This window comes from Bufo gargarizans, chromosome 1 (assembly GCF_014858855.1).
Source record: "Bufo gargarizans isolate SCDJY-AF-19 chromosome 1, ASM1485885v1, whole genome shotgun sequence".
Taxonomy (NCBI): domain Eukaryota; kingdom Metazoa; phylum Chordata; class Amphibia; order Anura; family Bufonidae; genus Bufo; species Bufo gargarizans.
This window is the reverse complement of record NC_058080.1, coordinates 537335336-537351995: the sequence shown is the minus strand read 5'-3', so window position 1 is coordinate 537351995 and position 16660 is coordinate 537335336. Positions and strand designations below refer to the sequence as shown.

Genomic DNA, 16660 nt, shown 5'->3' with positions numbered 1-16660 from the left:
CTCAGGATAGGTCATCACTACCCCACCGATCAGCTGTTTGGCAATAGCAGACAGCTCCATCTACTTTGTAGTGGACTGAGCACATCACTGTAGCACTGTTCACATTGACTTTAATGAGAGTGAGGCTGCAGTGACGAGCTCAGTCCATTACAAAGCAAAGTGAGCTGTCTGCATTCAGCGCCAGAGTTATTTTCAAACAGCTGATCAACGGGGGAGCAGGGTGTCGGGTTCCCACCGATCAGCTTGTGATGACCTATCCTGACTATTGGCCTTCACTTAAAAAAAGTGGACAACCCCTTTAATTTTAGCAAATATGGTCACTAAGTAATTTTATGGATCTCTACAATAATAGACAAATGTTAACCTTTAGGCCTCTTTCACACTTGCGTTGTCCGGATATGGCGTGTACTCCACTTGCTGGAATTACACGCCGGATCCGGAAAAACGCAAGTGAACTGAAAGCATTTGAAGACGGATCCGTCTTCAAAATGCTTTCAGTGTTACTATGGCAGCCAGGACGCTATTAAAGTCCTGGTTGCCATAGTAGGAGCGGGGAGCGGGGGAGCGGCATACTTATAGTCTGCGCGGCTCCATGCGCATGGATGACGTGTCCAGGCGATAACGTCATCCATGTGCGTGGGGCGCCCTGACGTCACTCTGGAGCGCCCTGGGAGCCGCACGGATGGTAAGTATGCTGCTCCCCCACTCCCCACTACATTTTACCATGGCTGCCAGGACTTTAGCATCCCGGCAGCCATGGTAACCATTGAGAAAAAGCTAAACGTTGCATCCGGCAATGCGCCGAAACGACGTTTAGCTTAAGACCGGATCCAGATCAATGCCTTTCAATGGGCATTCATTCCGGATCCGGCCTTGCGGCAAGTCTTCAGGATTTTTGGCAGGAGCCAAAAGCGCAGCATGCTGCAGTATTTTCTCCGGCCAAAAAACGTTCCGTTCCGGAACTGAAGACATCCTGATGCATCCTGAACGGATTTCACTCCATTCAGAATGCATTAGGATAAAACTGATCAGGATTCTTCCGGCATAGAGCCCCGACGACGGAACTCTATGCCGGAAGAAAAGAACGCAGGTGTGAAAGAGCCCTTAGTTTGGCGATTGGGATATCAAATTACGAGCAAATCTAAAGATATTTTGTCCCCTGTAGTGTATTAAGGAATGTGAAGGTAACAGAACTAGCGTGCAGTGGACTTTTAACTCTTACCTTCGTGCCCAAGTTCCTTTAAGAGTGCCACATAGTCAAGGCCTAATATATCTGTCATATCTGCATCATCTGCTAAAACTTGCAGTCTTTCTGTAGAGTCATGAAACAGAAGATTTTGCCCCCCAAAATTTTCTGATGTAAAGATAGAAAAACGACTTTTGTGTTTTCCACGTCTGCCAAAAAAGTTCTGAGTAGAGAAAAAAAATGAATTAGCACATTCAAATTGATCACTAGAGTAATGTTTTTTTTTTGCAATTACTTAAAAAGAGACAACATATACTGCAGTTACGTCTAGAGACTACATATTAATATCAGTATTTTTTCAATTTTCAAAGTTAATTGGAAACACGAAAAAGATAAAGTCACAAGCCTGCTCTGCTGTGTCTTCTATTACTACACGGAAAACATGACCTACTTAAAGGGGTTATCCCATGGATAATATAAAATAATATAGTATAATATCTAAAATAATAATTTTTATAATAATAAGCTAGAACCAGCCCTGTACCTCACATGGATTCAAGAGATCTATCCATTCATTGCTCTGCTAGATTTATTTCAAGCTGTCAGCTTGGGAGGGGTGTGTGTCCTTTCTCAGGAGTGTGTCCTTTCTGCTGCAGCTGGTGGCAGTTAGAACTGATCATGTGCTTCCATCTCAGTGAGCAAGACAGAGAAATTAGAAAAAGAGCAAACAGCAGGTGCCTATTAAAGCTATAATATTAGCTATAGTAGCTATAATACATTTTTAATTGCATGCAATTACAAAAGTATTCAGATCCAGGTGCTGGGTTTGAAAACTGTAGAATATTATTCATGGGACAACTCCTTTAAAGGGTTTCTACCACCTCATTTGGACCTAATTAGCTGTCAGACACTAGCGATCTGCTAGTGTCTGCTCTACCTAACCATGCTATTCTAAGACCTTTGTGTGTAGTTGTTACACTAAAAAAACTACTTTTATTGCTATGCAAATGAGCCTCTAGGTGCTATGGGGGCGTCTTTTCAGCACCTAGAGGCTCCGTCTACTCACCCTGTATTCCGCCCCGCTCGTCCGTCAAGCCCGCTCATCTCTAGATTGCCAGCCTCCATCTCATCCATCGGCAGAATTCTTGCGCCTGCGCCATGTGCGTCTGTATTCGGCGCAGGCGCAGTGACTGGCCGGGTGTCGTCTGTTCCTCTGAGCACTCTGACATAATTGGCGCAGGCGCAGTGGAGATGCCGGCGCAGGGAGCGGTCAGACAGTCACTGCACCTGCGCCGAATACAGACGCACACGGCGCAGGCGCGAGAATTCGGCCGATGGATGATATGGAGGCTGGCAATCTAGAGGAGATGGGCGGGCTTGACGGACGAGCGGGGCGGAATACAGGGTGAGTAGACGGAGCCTCTAGGTGCTGAAAAGATGCCCCCATAGCACCTAGAGGGTCATTTGCATAGCAATAAAAGTTTTTTTTTTTTGTGTAACGGCTGCTTAAAAGGTCTTAGAATAGCATGGTTAGGTAGAGCAGACACTAGCAGATCGCTAGTGTCTGACAGCTAATTAGGTCCAAATAAGGTGGTAGAAACCCTTTAAGTATGTGTCCATTTGTGATTGCAGGTAGGTGTGGCATGGCATCTTTTGGTATTGCTGCAGAAGTGATCCTGCTCCTGCAGTCTAGCCTGAGGAGAAGATAGAAGTGGTTTGTAAATCATTCTGTCTTCTCTTCCAGGCTACATAGCACTCAAGGTTCAGTATGTAGTGACCCACCCAGCAATTATGTCTTCCAGACCCAGATCAGCTAAGGCGGTCACAATATAGGGCTGTTTTCCTGGTAAATGGGGCTCCTATGGATACCCCAGTTACAGTGAAAAAGTAAACGATAAAAAAACACAAAAATGTACACCCCCCAAAGGTTTTTATGACTTTTGGGGGAAATATTATGTAGCAAAAACACAAACTTAAGTTTTAAAATTTTTTTAAATAAGAATTGTAATCATTTTTAAAGAGACTATTGTCGTGCATTACAGAAAAAAATGCAAATACCAAAAATCTCTCCTTCCCCATGGGACAATGTGCAAAGCGCAAATCGCCCAGAGATGTGGCGAAGTACATTATGCACTTTGTCCCAGGTGAAAGGAGAGGTTTGCAGCAGCTGTGAGTGTAAGAGCCCTGTGTGCCTGACCTGTATAACGCAATCCCTATGCTAAGTGTACCTGTGTGTGGTACTTCCAGGAAACACTCCCCTAAGCATAGGGCAGGGTGGTCAGGGCAGTCAGGACAGAAATAGCGGGTGTCACGCCTTATTTCACTACTGCTACAGACACAATTTTTTTTTCGGGGTGGCGGTTGGTTTGAGGTACCAGCAATGACATTGGGGAAATGTCGCTCGTGTAGACGGCTCACTACACTGGTGGTTGGGGCCACGGAACCTCCTGGATACAAGAGGTTCTCGATGATCTCTTCCTGAAATTTGAGGAAGGATCTTGTTCTCCCAGCCTTACTGTAGAGAACAAAACTATTATACAGTGGCAATTGAATTAAATATACAGACACCTTCTGAGGCCCCATGCACACGGCCGTGTTTCACAGCCGTGTGCGGGCCGTGGAACCGCGGCCTGGATCCCTCCTGAGAGCAGGAGCGCACGGCGTCACTGGTTGCTATGACGCCGTGCACTCCATGCTGCCGGCACAGTACAGTAATACACTGGTATGATCTATACCAGTGTATTACTGCATTGCGGCGGCAGCAGGGAGCGCACGGCGTCATAGCAACCAGTGACTGCCGTGCGCTCCTGCTCTCAGGAGGGATCCAGGCTGCGGTTCCACGGCCCGCACACGGCTGTGAAACACGGCCGTGTGCATGGGGCCTTATACCAGCGTCTGGTCCTGCGGGAAAGTAAATAAGGAGCCAACATCTGGTCATTGAAGTCCACCCCTCCCATGAGCAAATTATAGTCGTGGACCGAGAGGGGCTTTTCAATGACTCCAGTTGCTCGTACAATTTCGATTGTTGTGTCTGCGTGAATGGAGGAGAGCATGTAAACGTCACGCTTGTCTCTCCATTTCACTGCAAGCAGTTCTTCGTTACACGAGGCAGCCCTCTCCCCCCTTGCAAGACGGGTGGTAACGAGCCGTTGGGGGAAGCCCTGGCGACTAGGTCGCGCAGTGCCACAGCAGCCAAAAGGGGCACACTTGTGTAAAAATTGTCCACATAAAGATGGTACCCCTTGCCAAATAAGGGTGACACCAAGTCCCAGACTGTCTTCTTACTGCTCCCCAGGTAGTCAGGGCAACCGACCGGCTCCAGGGTCTGATCTTTACCCTCATAGACTCGAAATTTGTGCGTATTGCCTGTGGCCCTTTCACAGAGCTTATGCAATTTGACCCCATACCGGGCGCTCTTGCTTGGGATGTATTGTTTGAAGCCAAGGCGCCCGGTAAAATGTATAAGGGACTCGTCTATGCAGATGTTTTGCTCAGGGGTGCAAATTTGGTGTTAAAGTGGTCTATGAGGGGCCGAATTTTGTGGAGCAGGTCACAAGCTGGGTGGCCTCTGGGACGAGAGGTGCTGTTGTCACTAAAGTGCAGGAAACGCAGGATGGTCTCAAATTGTGTCCTGGACATGGCAGCAGAGAACATGGGCATGTGATGAATTGGGTTCGTGGACCAATATGACCGCAATTTATGCTTTTTTGTCAGGCCCATGTTGAGGAGAAGGCCCAGACAAGTTTTAAATTCGGAAACTTGGACGGGTTGCACCGGAAAGACTGGGCATAAAAGCTTGCCTGATTGGCGGCTATAAATTGAGTGGCATACCGATTTGATTCTGCCACGACTAAGTCCAAGAGCTCCACAGTCAAGAACAGCTCAAAAAACCCCAGTGCCGATCCGATCTGAGCTGTGTCAACCAGAACTCCAGACTGGGCGGTGAAAGGGGGAACTACTGGTGCGGCTGAAGTTGGGGGCTGCCAATCAGGGTTTGCCAGAACCTCAGGGACTCTACATGCCTGTCTGTGCGGTGGCTGCGACGGGGTAACTATTGCACATGCCACCGTACCAGCTTCAACTGCCCTTCTGGTGCTCGCCACTTCACCATGTTCTACGGCAGTGCTGGTACTAGGTCCAGGATGGGCTGCACTGCTGGTGTATGCCTCACCACGTAATCCGACAGCGCCAGCCCCACTCTGCTGCCCTTGAAGCGGATCCTGCGCAACCTGTGGTCTAGCAACATGGGGCCGGGTACGCCTGGTGGTATCAGGGACCTCAACCTCATCGTCCGAACTTTGGGTCAGACTGCCAATGCTTTCTACAGGTTCGTATTCTGACCCACTGGATTCGTCAGATGAGGGTTCCCATTCCTCATCTGACTGGGTCAGAAGCCTGTAGGCCTCTTCAGAAGAATGCCCCTTACTTGCCATTTGGTCAACTAAATTTAGGGGGTATTCCCTGAGACTACCCAAGAAAAAAAGCAAGCCTGTCTTACAAATGGGAGGCTAGAGAAGTACCGGAAGCCGCTGCGATTGCTAAAAAAAATATAAAAACGGATTTTTTTTTATTGCCGCAGCGCTTGTAAAGTGATTGTGCAGTGCTAAAAAAATATATAATATTTTGTCACTGCGGCGGGGCTGGCGTGGGTGAACGCACGTGTGGGCGACCGATCAGGCTTGATCGGGCAAACACTGCATTTTGGGTGGAGGGCGAACTAAGGTGACACTAATACTATTATAGATCTGACTGTGATCAGTTCTGATCACTTACAGATACTATAAAAGTACCAATGCTGATTAGCGATACGCTAATCAGCGAATCAGTGACTGCAGTGCGGTGGGCTGGGCGCTAACCGAGGCTAACTACCTAACAAAGGGGCCTAAACTATCCTAAAACCTAACCGTCAATACTAGTGAAAAAAAGTGACAGTTTACACTGATCACTTTTTTCCCTTTCACTAGTGATTGACAGGGGTGATCAAGGGGTTAATTGGGGTGATGGAGGGTGATCTGGGGGCTAAGTGTAGTGTTTAGTTTACTCACTGTGATGTGTGCTCCTCTGCTGGGACCAACCGACGAAAAGGACCAGCATAGGAGCACAGAAGCCATTTAACACCTTATATTTATAAATATAAGGTGTTAAATGGCTTCTGGTTCGATTTTTTAAAAGTCACCAACCTGCCAGCGCTGATCATTGGCTGGCAGGCTGGTGACGAACTTCTGATGTAACGATTCCCGGCCCGCACTGCGCATGTGCTCTGCTCGAAATCTCGCGTCTCGCGAGAGGACGCGCCGGCGCGTCCAGGAGGAATAACAGGGTGCGGCAGTCCTGCGTGCGGCAGTCCTGAGGAGGTTAACAATAAAGAAGGGGACATTATATTAATAATAAAGAGAGGGCCATTCTAATATACAGGGGGAATAATATTATGGGAAATGGGGGACTATCTGTATGGCTCTAGCACAGTATTCGGTGGCAGGAGGATGAGTTGTTGAGACACCAGGAAGGAGAGGATGATAGTAAAGTCAGGAACCTAATTTTTTTCTGTGAAACTCTGCAGAGACGAGAAGCGGCTGAAAGAAGGTGTCATGGCGGTCTTATCTCTGAATGAAGACGTTGAGGAAAGTCTACATCACAGGAGATGTCACTGGATGTAACAGGTATGGTGCAGTATTCTACTGTAATAATAATGTCCATGCACATATCTGTTTCACAGTAGGGTTGGGGGAGGAGATTGAGAATATGGCCAACCCTGCTGCATCCTGGCCCCAGACTTCAGGTCACACTGTATGTGTTCTGAATTCTGGGGCCTCACACTCATCTACTACATTATCTGTACTCAGAGAGTTATCACTGTGTTATCTGTGGTGTTACATAGGACTGCTCGTGATCTACTACAGTATCTGTTAAAAGAGGCGTGCCCGGGGTAGGGGGGACACAATTTTGGGCTTGCTCCGGGTGCTGGCAACCCACGCCACTCCACTGCTGAGAGGAGCCTCTGTGCCTTACCCAGAGGCAGGTAGCAGGTGAGTGGATTTATTTAAGCACAGTACTGGCCAACCGTAAAAAAAAAACTTGTATAAAGCTGGAATACCCCTTTACGGTCATTTCCCATAGGATATTATGTTAAAATGTATATGTCTAACATTTTGTTTTTTTCACTGCACTCACGGGCTGGATGTCGGGATATGCTATTCCATACCTTAGAGCTCTGCTGGCCAGGTAGGAACATTTTCATCATCATCACTGTTAGGCCTCTTTCACACTACAGTATGTTGAATTCAGTGTTTTGCGTTCCGTTTTTCACGGATCCGTTGTTCCGTTTTTTGCTTCCGTTGTGGTTCCGTTTCCGTTCCGTTGTTCCGTTCCGTTTTTCCGTATGGCAAATACAGTATACAGTAATTTCATATAAAAAATTGGGCTGGGCATAACATTTTCAATAGATGGTTCCGCAAAAAACGGAACGGAAACGGAAGACATACGGATGCATTTCCGTATGTGTTCCGTTTTTTTTGCGGACCCATTGACTTGAATGGAGCCACGGACTGTGATTTGCAGCCAAATATAGGACATGTTCTATCTTTTCAACGGAACAGAAAAACGGAAATACGGAAACGGAATGCATACGGAACACATTCCGTTTTTTTGCGGAACCATTGAAATGAATGGTTCCGTATACGGACCGTATACGGAACGCAAAAAACGGACCGTATACGGAACGCAAAAAACTGTAGTGTGAAAGAGGCCTTAGGCTGCATTCACATCACCGCTATCATTTCCACTCATCTGCTCCATTATAGGAGCAGAAGAATGAAAAAAAAAAAAACAGAAGGGCCGGATTCAGCAAATAACGGCACCTAGCAGACCCCATAATGGAATCCATTAGGTTTCCATATGGGAAAATGTTTTTTTAGTGGAGAAAAAAATCCTGCATCGAATGGAGTTTCCAACACAGATGCAAAAGCAGCCTTAAAGTGCTTAATCACATTAAAGGGAGGACCATTACAAATAAAAAAAAAAATTGAAAACCCCTTTAAGGCTAAAATTAGTTACCTGAGTTGTGCGCCAAATATATTTGTTTCAGATAAAAATGTAAAATAAAAAATACATTTTCGGGAGTTTTTTTCAAATTTTAATGGGGTTAAAAGCTTTTTTTTTGTATCCCTGCATATGGTGTTATCTAATCTAAAGTGGACCAGAAATGTTTATGACAATGGCTCAAGTATCAACTGCTGTAGACTTATCAAGTTATATTGATAATAACTACATACGTCTTTGGGTTGCTGTTTCTGTGGAGTGATTAAAATTTTTGAAGTCGCATACACACACAGGGGACAGGGAAGTGACCACTGCGCTCCACCCTCACCTCTGGCCCTGCCTACTTGCCTCGCAAGTCCTAATGACAGGGGACAACTGGACAGCAATCCCTTGCTTGGAATAAGTGCAGGGACGACAGACAGACATACAACAGAATGTGAACAGACCGAGTCAATACCAGGAAAGCTACGAAGTACAAATGGAGCAAGCAGAAAATGGTCAGGAGAAGCCAGGGTCATAAATACCAGGAGAGTCGTGAAGTACCAAAGGAGTCAGCAGAGGATCGTCAGGAGGAAGCCGGGGTCGGAATACCAGGAGAGCAGCAAAGTACAGAAGGAGAAGGCAGAGGATCATCAGGAATTCAGCAGGAGGTAAGTACGCCAGGAAAGGCAAAATCGCAGGTGGAACCTAAATAACAGGCAATCTGTGGCCAGCAGATTGCCTGTTTAAATAGGGAGCCAGAGGGGTCATGTGACGTGGCCAGCGTCACATGACTCCACAGAGACTACACAGCAGAGCGCCGAGTGATCAACTCGGTGCTCAGCCCTAAAACCATTTGCATCAATGCGCATAGATGCACGAGGGGCTTGCATAGTATTATCAGGAGCGCGGGCGACGCTGGACGCTCTGATGATGCACGCGCGCCTGGGCGTGCCCGCCTCCTAGATGGCGCCGTGACAGTACCTCCGGACCCAAGGACTCAGGTGACAGCTTCTCGGGATGATCCTCATGAAATTTCTTAACCAGTCTAGCTTCATGAACCTCCCTAGCTGGTACCCAAGACCTCTCCTCGGGTCCATAGCCCTTCCAGTGCACCAGATACTGCAAGGAATTATGCACTCTCCTGACATCCACAATTTTAGATACCACATACTCCACAGAATCCTTAACCAGAACATGCAGAGGCGCGGTTTGTGACGGTACAACAGGTTTGATATATTTTTTTAGTAGGGACTTGTGAAATACATTGTGAATGTGGAACGAGCCGGGCAATTCTAACCTAAATGATACAGGATTAATCACCTCTACGATTTTGTACGGCCCTATAAAGCAAGGAGCAAACTTTCTTGAAGCAACTTTGAGTGAAAGATTTTTAGAGGACAACCACACCTTATCACCCACCTGAAAGTTCACCTCCGTTGAACGTCTCCTATTGGCCTTGACTCTTTGAGTATTTTGAGCCTTATCCAGGTTCGATTGAATCCAAGCCCATACTGTGCACAGTTTTGAGGAGATCTCATCCGTCTCGGGATTACATGAGGAGACGGATGACCCAGAAAGAAAATGAGGATGAAAGCCATAGTTACAAAAAAAGGAGAGACCCCAGCAGAGGAATTAACACGGTTATTCAGAGAAAACTCGGCTAACAGAAGGTATTTCACACACAACTGTTGATCATCTGCAACATATGCCCTGAGAAATTGTTCCACCGACTGATTGAGGCGCTCAGTCTGTCCATTACTTTCAGGGTGATAAGCAGATGAGAAGGACAGAGAAATCCGGCATCTCAGACAGAAGGCCATCCAACAGAAGGACACCAACTGCACACCCCTGTCAGATACAATATTTTCTGGAATGCCATGTAAACGTACAATTCATTCCACAAACAAAGATGCTAGGGTCTACGCACTCGGGAGTTTAGGCAGGGGAATAAAGTGAGTCATCTTGCTGAATCTATCGACCACTACCCAAACCACAGTCTTACCCTCCGCAGGTGGCAGATCAGTGATAAAATCGATCGAGATATGAGACCAGGGTCTACTGGTAATGGGTAAGGGTCGTAGGTCCCCAGCCGGGCGAGTCGTAGGGGTCTTAGACATTGCACAAACCTCGCAGGCCAACACATAAGACTTGACGTCTCTAGTTAAAGTAGGCCACCAGAGTGATCTGGAAACCAGCTCCTTAGTGCCCTCAATGCCCGGATGTCGACAAAAAAGTCATGACACTCACCCAGCAGTTGGAGACAAAACTGTATGAGAACAAACAACTTATCTGTAGGAGTGGATGACGGAGCTAGGTGTTGTTCAGCCTTGATGAGAGTCGTGATGTCCTGAGACAAGGCTGCTACGAACACCTTAGCTAGTAAAATGGTTTCAGGTGGAGTCTCTATAGGCTGGTACGCACAGAAACTCAGAGAGAGTGCGTCGGCCTTCACGTTTCTACTTCCTGGTCTGAAAGTTATGGAAAAATTAAAGCGAGTAAAAAACAATGCCCATCTAGCCTGACAGGGAATTAACCTTTTAGCTGACTCGAGAAACATTAGGTTCTTATGATCGGTAAAAACAGTAACACAATGTTTTGCCCCTCAAGAAAATGTCTCCATTCTTCAAATGCCCACTTAATGGCCAGTAACTCCCGATTTCCTATGTCATAATTTCTCTCAGAGGGGGGAAACTTTCTGGAAAAAAAGGCACAAGGTCTCAGGTTAGTGAGGGTAGCAGGACCTTGCGAGAGGACTGCTCCTGCCCCGTCCTCAGAAGCATCCACTACCACGATAAAAGGTTTTTTGGCTGGGTTAGAATGGGAGCACTACTGAAAGCCTCCTTTAGGGTTTCAAATTAATCTAAGGCCTCAGTAGACCAATTTTCCAGATCCGCCCCTTTTTTAGTAAAGGTCGATCAGTGGTCTAGCGATTACCGAGAAATTCTTTATGAACTTAAGGTAGTAGTTAGCGAATCCAAGGAAACGTTGTAAGGCCTTTAAGGATGATGGTCTTACCCATCCCTTAATCGCTAAAACCTTGCTAGGATCCATCTTTATGGCGTGGGAACATGTCCGAGAAATATAATCTCCTGCACCCCAAAGACACATTTTTACTGTTTAGCAGATAATTGGTTCTCTCTCAACACCTTCAACACCTGTCTAAAATGAAACACATGACTCTTAAAATCAGGGGAAAATATAAAAATTTCGTCGAGATATACAATGACAAATTTTCCCAAGAACTCCCTAAGAATATCGTTCATTAAAGGAAACCTGTCACCAGGATTTTGCGCATAGAGCTGGGGACATGGGCTGCTAGATGGCCACTAGCACATCTGCAATACCCAGTCCCCATAGCTCTCTGCGCTTTTATTGTGTTAAAAAACAGTTTTGATCCATATGCAAATGACCTGATATGAGTCCTGTATCCGGAGATGAGTCAAGCGGAAAGGAGCCCAGCACCGCCCCGCATCCTCCGAATCTCCTCCTTGCTGGCTGACGTCCAGTGGCGTAGGGATCACCATAGCAACCATAGCAGTGGCTATGGGGCCCTACACCACTGGGGGCCTGTCCGGGCTGCCTTCTGTTGATTTATATTTTTATTTTATTTACACACACACTACACACATGCAGCCAGGCCCGAGCCGCGGACCGCCCGCCCACTACACTAGACTAGTGTAGTGGGCGGGGTGTGGGTGGTCCGTGGCTTGAGCCTGGCTGGGGAGAAGGAGTCAGGACTGGAGCAGGGTGCACGAGCAGCAGATGAGGTAGGCGGTGGGGGGGCCAGCACGGGGGCGTACCTGAGGGACGGAGGCGGAGCCAGGCACCAGCGCCGCAGGCCCGGCACCAGCGCAGGAATCCTAAGTTCTGGAATCCATTGTGAGCTGCAGGGCAGGCCAGGGGAGGGCCGAGGGCGGGCACAATTAGTGGGCGGTCTGTCCATGGCCCAGGCCGGCTCGGGCCTGGCTGGGGAGGAGTCAGGAGCAGTCAGAGCAGGCGAGCAGCACAGACAGAGGTAGGCAGTGGAGGGGGCCGGACCGGGGGCGTACCTGAGTGGAGGGAGGAGAGACTGGAGCCAGCCAGCCACCAGGTTGGAGAAGCAGCAGAGGGAGGCGGACTCAGGCGGTGGAGGGGGCCGGACCGGGGGTGTACATGGAGTGGAGGGAGGAAGTGGTCCCGCTGGCCGCACTGGCGCCAGTCAGATTCCCGCTCTCTGACTGCCGGAAACCGGTCTGAGCAGCTCAGCAGTGTCTGACTGAGATTGACTGAGTGAGAGTGTCACAGTCTCAGTCTCGCACTGCTACTGCTGCCTGTGCCTGCCTGCGCTGTACTGGACCGGTCTCTCTGCTCAGTGCTCCTGCCTCCTCCTCAACTGGTCTCCACTCCAGTCCTGTCAGTCTGTGCCTGCTGCCTGCTGTGACTAGTGTGCTCTAAATAAAAGTAAGTGAAAGAAAGTGAGAACTTATGATTTCTGAGATACTTGATCTGAAGTCTGAAGTTAAAAAGAGCTGCCTGCAGAGTGGAGCCCCCAAGAGAAGCAAGGGGCGCCCTCCTTATCATTGCAGGTCTGCAGGCAGCTTTTTTTACCTTCAGAATTCAGATCATCAGACTCTCACTAATTACAAATTTACAGCACACACACCCTCTAGTGTCCACCATCAGACAGGGGAGGGAAGAAACCCCAGAACTAGAGTGTGTCCCCCAACTTGGGGGGCACACTGACACTCTAGTTCTGGTGTTTCTTTTCTTCCCTACCATGTCTAATGGTGGACACTACAGGGGTGTGTGCTGTAATTAGTAAGTGAGAGTCTTATGATCTGAAGTTAAAAAGAGATGCCAGCAGTGCCCCTTCCTTCTTTTGGGGGGCACACTCTAGTTCTGGGGTTTCTTCCCCCCCTTATATGACAGACTAAGGGTACTTTTACACTTGCGACAGGACGGATCCGGCAGGCTGTTCAGCCTGTCGGATCCATCCTGCCGCTATTTCGTTGGACCGCTGCTCTGTCCCCGTTGACTATAATGGGGATGGGGGGCGGAGCTCCGGCGCAGCACGGCACTGCGCGGTGAGAGGCCACCGGACGAAAAAGTTGGACTTGCAGTACTTTTCGGCCGCCAGCCTTTCACCGCACACTACCGCACTGCACCGGAGCTCCGTCCCCGTTCCCATTATAGTCAATGGGGATGGAGTGGCGGCAAGGCGAAATAGCGGCAGGATGGATCCAACAGGCTGAACAGCCTGTCGGATCCGTCCTGCTGCAAGTGTGAAACTACTTGCAAGTGTGAAACTGCTCATGGCGGTGGGAGATCTAGCATGGGTGTTTGGGTGGGAGCTCTGGAAGGGTGGTGGGAGGCCCGATAGATATGTTGGGGCTGGGGGGGGGGGGGCATACATTTTTTTTGCTATGGGGCCCATGCATTTCTAGCTACGCCCCTGCTGACGTCACAGAGCTGGAGCGCCGAAATCTCGAGATGCGCGAGCTAGCGCATGCGTAGTTCGTTCCCTGTGCTGATGCCAGCACAGGGAATGAACATGATGCCGACACTGCGCATGCGCTAGCTCGCGCATTGCAAGATTTCGGCGCTCCATCTCTGTGACGTCAGCCAGCAAGGGGGAGATTCGGAGGACGCGGGGCGGTGCTGGGCTCTTTTCCGCTTCACTCATCTCCAGATACAGGACTCATATCAGGTCATTTGCATATCGATCAAAACTGTTTTTTTAACACAATAAAAGCACAGAGAGCCATGGGGACTGGGTATTGCAGATGTGCTAGCGGCCATCTGGCAGCCCATGTCCCCAGCTCTATGCAAAAAATCCTGGTGACAGGTTCCCTTTAACTTTTGGAACTCAGCCGGGGCATTGCTGAGTTCAAAAGGCATAATGAGATATTCAAAGTGACCAGACGGGGTATTGAATGCTGTCTTCCACTCGTCCCCCTCCTTGATTCAGGTTAAATTGTATGCTCCTCTTAAATCAATCTTAGAAAACCAGGCCGCCCCTAATACCTGGTTAAATAAATCTGGAATCAATGGGAGGGAGTAAGTATTCCGGATAGTGATCTTATTTAATTTCTGGTAATCTATACAGGGTCTAAGACCACCATCCTTGTTCTTAACAAAGAAAAGCCCGCCCCCATAGGAGAAACCGAGGGTCTAATGGGCCCCTTAATGAGACTCTCCTTTATGTAATATTCCATGGCTTCACATTCAGTTTTGGAAAGATTGTAAATACGGCCCTTAGGAAACCTTGCCCCTTCTCCAGGACAATCTCGCAATCATAAGGTCTATGGGGAGGAAGAGCCTCCGGGGACGAGAACACATCAGCATACTCCTTTACAGGGAGTGCAGAATTATTAGGCAAATGAGTATTTTGACCACATCATCCTCTTTATGCATGTTGTCTTACTCCAAGCTGTATAGGCTCGAAAGCCTACTACCAATTAAGCATATTAGGTGATGTGCATCTCTGTAATGAAAAGGGGTGTGGTCTAATGACATCAACACCCTATATCAGGTGTGCATAATTATTAGGCAACTTCCTTTCCTTTGGCAAAATGGGTCAAAAGAAGGACTTCACAGGCTCAGAAAAGGCAAAAATAGTGAGATATCTTGCAGAGGGATGCAGCACTCTTAAAATTGCAAAGCTTCTGAAGCGTGATCATCGAACAATCAAGCGTTTCATTCAAAATAGTCAACAGGGTCACAAGAAGCGTGTGGAAAAACCAAGGCGCAAAATAACTGCCCATGAACTGAGAAAAGTCAAGCGTGCAGCTGCCAAGATGCCACTTGCCACCAGTTTGGCCATATTTCAGAGCTGCAACATCACTGGAGTGCCCAAAAGCACAAGGTGTGCAATACTCAGAGACATGGCCAAGGTAAGAAAGGCTGAAAGACGGCCACCACTGAACAAGACACACAAGCTGAAACGTCAAGACTGGGCCAAGAAATATCTCAAGACTGATTTTTCTAAGGTTTTATGGACTGATGAAATGAGAGTGAGTCTTGATGGGCCAGATGGATGGGCCCGTGGCTGGATTGGTAAAGGGCAGAGAGCTCCAGTCCGACTCAGATGCCAGCAAGGTGGAGGTGGAGTACTGGTTTGGGCTGGCATCATCAAAGATGAGCTTGTGGGTCCTTTTCGGGTTGAGGATGGAGTCAAGCTCAACTCTTCAAGCAGTGGTACTGGAAGAAGTCTGCATCCTTCAAGAAAAACATGATTTTCATGCAGGACAATGCTCCATCACACGCGTCCAAGTACTCCACAGCGTGGCTGGCAAGAAAGACTATAAAAGAAGAAAATCTAATGACATGGCCTCCTTGTTCACCTGATCTGAACCCCATTGAGAACCTGTGGTCCATCATCAAATGTGATATTTACAAGGAGGGAAAACAGTACACCTCTCTGAACAGTGTCTGGGAGGCTGTGGTTGCTGCTGCACGCAATGTTGATGGTGAACAGATCAAAACACTGACAGAATCCATGGATGGCAGGCTTTTGAGTGTCCTTGCAAAGAAAGGTGGCTATATTGGTCACTGATTTGTTTTTGTTTTGTTTTTGAATGTCAGAAATGTATATTTGTGAATGTTGAGATGTTATATTGGTTTCACTGGTAAAAATAAATAATTGAAATGGGTATATATTAGTTTTTTGTTAAGTTGTCTAATAATTATGCACAGTAATAGTCACCTGCACACACAGATATCCCCCTAAAATAGCTAAAACTAAAAACAAACTAAAAACTACTTCCAAAAATATTCAGCTTTGATATTAATGAGTTTTTTGGGTTCATTGAGAACATGGTTGTTGTTCAATAATAAAATTAATCCTCAAAAATACAACTTGCCTAATAATTCTGCACTCCCTGTATGACTGCGGGTAATACCTCAGACTCCACAGAAAACCTAACCCGTATTCTAGACAAACACGAGCCGCACTCAGATCCCCAACTCACAAGTTCCCCTCTGATCCAATCAATCGTAGGATTGTGTAATTGGAGCCGCGGCATCCCCAATACCACCTCGACTGGTAAGTTCTCCAGGACTAACAGGGAACATTTCTCTAAGTGGCACACTCCCACAGCTAAGGAAATCTCTGAGGTACATGACCTCACAGTACCCCCCACCAGGGGAGTGGAGTCAATGGCCATGATATGGATGGGCGTAGGTAACACAAAAATTGGAATACCCTGTCTAGTAGCATACCCCTGGTCAATAAAGCTGGCCGCTGAGCCCGAATCTATAAAAGCCTGACCCGACCACTTATTAGAACCCAGAGAAATGGTTATAGGAACTAAAAGCTTACTCTTAGTAATAACAGGGAGTACCTGGTCCCTTGGTGGTCTTGTCTTGGAAGCCTTATCAGAAAGGATCCTCTTTGGACACTGATTGATCCAATGGTCAGGATCTCCGCAGCAGAAACAGATCCCACATCTGTGACGCTGATCCCCTCTGGTCATG

At 47.7% G+C, this 16660-nt stretch overlaps 1 protein-coding gene across 2 annotated transcripts in view; it reads right to left on the bottom strand.

Moving 5' to 3' along the window:
- LOC122934217 (serotransferrin-A-like) overlaps positions 1-16660 on the bottom strand; it is a 90146-nt gene that overhangs the window by 30112 nt on the left and 43374 nt on the right. For both annotated transcript variants that reach the window (XM_044289520.1, XM_044289528.1), the window contains exon 8: positions 1223-1409. In XM_044289520.1, coding sequence (XP_044145455.1) covers positions 1223-1409 — 187 coding nt within the window. The remainder of the gene's footprint in view (positions 1-1222; positions 1410-16660) is intronic.